This window comes from Diospyros lotus, chromosome 4 (genome assembly GCF_014633365.1).
Source record: "Diospyros lotus cultivar Yz01 chromosome 4, ASM1463336v1, whole genome shotgun sequence".
Lineage (NCBI taxonomy): Eukaryota > Viridiplantae > Streptophyta > Magnoliopsida > Ericales > Ebenaceae > Diospyros > Diospyros lotus.
The window spans coordinates 5463264-5465771 of NC_068341.1; the positions used below are offsets into that span (position 1 = coordinate 5463264).

General features: G+C 40.6%; 1 protein-coding gene across 1 annotated transcript; it reads right to left on the minus strand.

The window, feature by feature from the left end:
• Window positions 1-1367: 1367 nt before the first annotated feature.
• On the minus strand, window positions 1368-2172 carry LOC127800000 (uncharacterized). The gene has a single exon (XM_052334352.1). The coding sequence runs from the start codon at window positions 2111-2113 to the stop codon at window positions 1550-1552; it is 564 nt and encodes a 187-aa protein (XP_052190312.1). The 5' UTR covers window positions 2114-2172; the 3' UTR covers window positions 1368-1549.
• Between the last annotated feature and the right edge of the window lie 336 nt (window positions 2173-2508).

The following is a 2508-nucleotide window of genomic DNA, read 5'->3' on the forward strand; positions in this document are numbered from 1 at the left end:
AGTTTGGCACGGAGAATCATTGATTTAGATGCCAGATAATGCAGTCAGCAATGAAGATAAATATAGCATAAAGCAAATCGTCCATTGTCGCCATATTCTATTAGTCAACGTAGCAAAGAGCTTTATTGTCCTTGAAACAGAAATTAATCAAATGCTGGAGTTGAAGCCCTAGACACACTAGTAACCTAAAGTCGTGTACGAGTTAAGCCCAAGGCACAATGGCACACTAGGGGAGATCAAATCCAAGATATTGATGAGTTCACAGTTCATCCCAAGGTTTAATTACACCCACCCACTCTGCTTGGATAACATACGCTCGCTGCTAATCCTAACACAGTTTACCATAGCCACTAGAATGAAATCTAGAAGAAAATTTGACTTCCTCTCCGCCGGGGGGGGGGGGGGGGGGGGGGGGGGGGGGGAGGGGGAGGGAAACAGAAAAGAAAAGAAAATAAAAGTTTCATGGCTTGACCTAAACAAATGAACAACTTGAAACACTATGATTCATGGGGGGGGGGGGGGGAAACAGAAAAGAAAAGAAAATAAAAGTTTCATGGCTTGACCTAAACAAATGAACAACTTGAAACACTATGATTCATGATAATTGTACTTTACTAAGAGACCAGTCAAATAACAAACTTGAATAGTTGAATTAACTGCAAACATGAAACCATAGCACAATATCATCGTCATTCATTACCGAACGGCGGCATCTGCGCGCAAGAATCAAAATTATCCTCAAAACCCAATTACCATTCCAAGAAGAAACACTACAACACTATAATTCATATCAAGCAATACTGCGAGAAAGAAGAATATCTAAAATCAAATGCTATTATAGATAAGTCTTTAGACTAAGCGTTCAGCAAAATTATAAAGAGTTCAGTGTTTATACGAGGGACAACAAAATCATAATTTGAAAAGAAAAAATACAAACCACTAGCATCTGGAAAAGCATATTTCTGTTCTTAAACTTTTACATTTTTTCTTGTGAAAAAATGGAAAAACAAAGAGTTAGTCAAATCTGGTTCTTGTATGAAGGGTTGAAATACAGACACTTGAATCAGATTGTTCTCTTTCCTAAATTGTATCCGGCAAAAATTATTACATAAATTTTTCAAAAATCAGGTGTAGGCAGGAGAAACAACACGAAGTATAGCAATGATATGTACATAAAAAGTCAACTAATCACATCTCAAACAACTTCGAGATGGCCACCGTTATCATGTTCTAAGAGCAATTAACATACAGACATGCAAAATTATAGTGCAAGATTAGAGCCGTCTAAAATTAAATAATACCCACTTCCAAGAACCAAACTTTATCCCCAAATCAACATAGCCCACTAACCACAAGTCCAGTCAATATATCAAGGGCCTTAATGCAAATCATTGTAATCATATTCTTAAAGCAGTTAATACCAAAAATCCCATATGTTACATGATCATTGTCATTCAAAATTGAGCGGCACCCACATACAAGAACCGAAATTTCTCCCCCAAATCAACAAATCCCACTTACCAAAACCATCCAATCAAACCCCTTTTCCTCAAAGCTCATCCTCCATCCTCAAGTACTCCCCAATATCCGCCTGGCGCAGCACCACAATCCCGTTCGGATCCATCTTCCTGCAATCCTGCGTCGACTTCGCCGCCACCCCAAATCCTAACGGAACATCCGCCATGGAGAACACCACCACCCCATCTCCGGGCGAAATATTCTCCGTAATCCGACCCAAGCCGCCCTTCAGCACATGATTCCCGTACAGAAACGACATCTCGGAGGTGGGCTTGAGCCAGACCTTGTGCTTGGCGTTGGCGGCGAGCAAGCCGAGCCCCTGGATGGTGAGGTGGAAGCGGCCACCTTTCGTGAACTTGCCGACCTGCGTGCCGAGGGCGACGAGGTTGTCCCGCTTGATGTTGGTGGCGCGCCTCACGAGCGACTCGCTGACATAGTAGACGCGGTTCCTCTGGAGGCGGAAGCAGTAGCGGCCGGGGCTGGGATCGGGGCCCTCGTGCGATGGGTTCTCGACGATGTTCTTGAGGTTGTTGCCGGTGAACTTGAAGATCTTCTCGAAGACCTGCGTTGTCTCGTTCTCGTCCAGCGGCCTCATCTCGTCGGCGCTCTGCAATACGCGAACAAGTGGAAAGGATTAATGAAGAAGCTAGGGTTCAGTTCAGGGTTTATTATTATTATTATTATTATTATTATTCCCATCATCTCTTCTCTTTTTTTTTTCTACTCCTCTTGTATTGCTTAGGCTAAATGATAAAATAATAAAGTAAGAATTTATCATTTTTCATTATTTAAAAAATATGTAATTACTTAAATGTCCTTTGATTCATGTCTATGGTCCATCCATATACCATTTATGTAAGGTAAATTGATTATATATATATATATATATCTTAAATTTTAATTTGTTGGCCGATCCTTTAATTTTTAAAAATTAGCTACAATACCTCTTTAACGGGTTTAATTATAAAAGTTCTATCATCATCTCTAGAT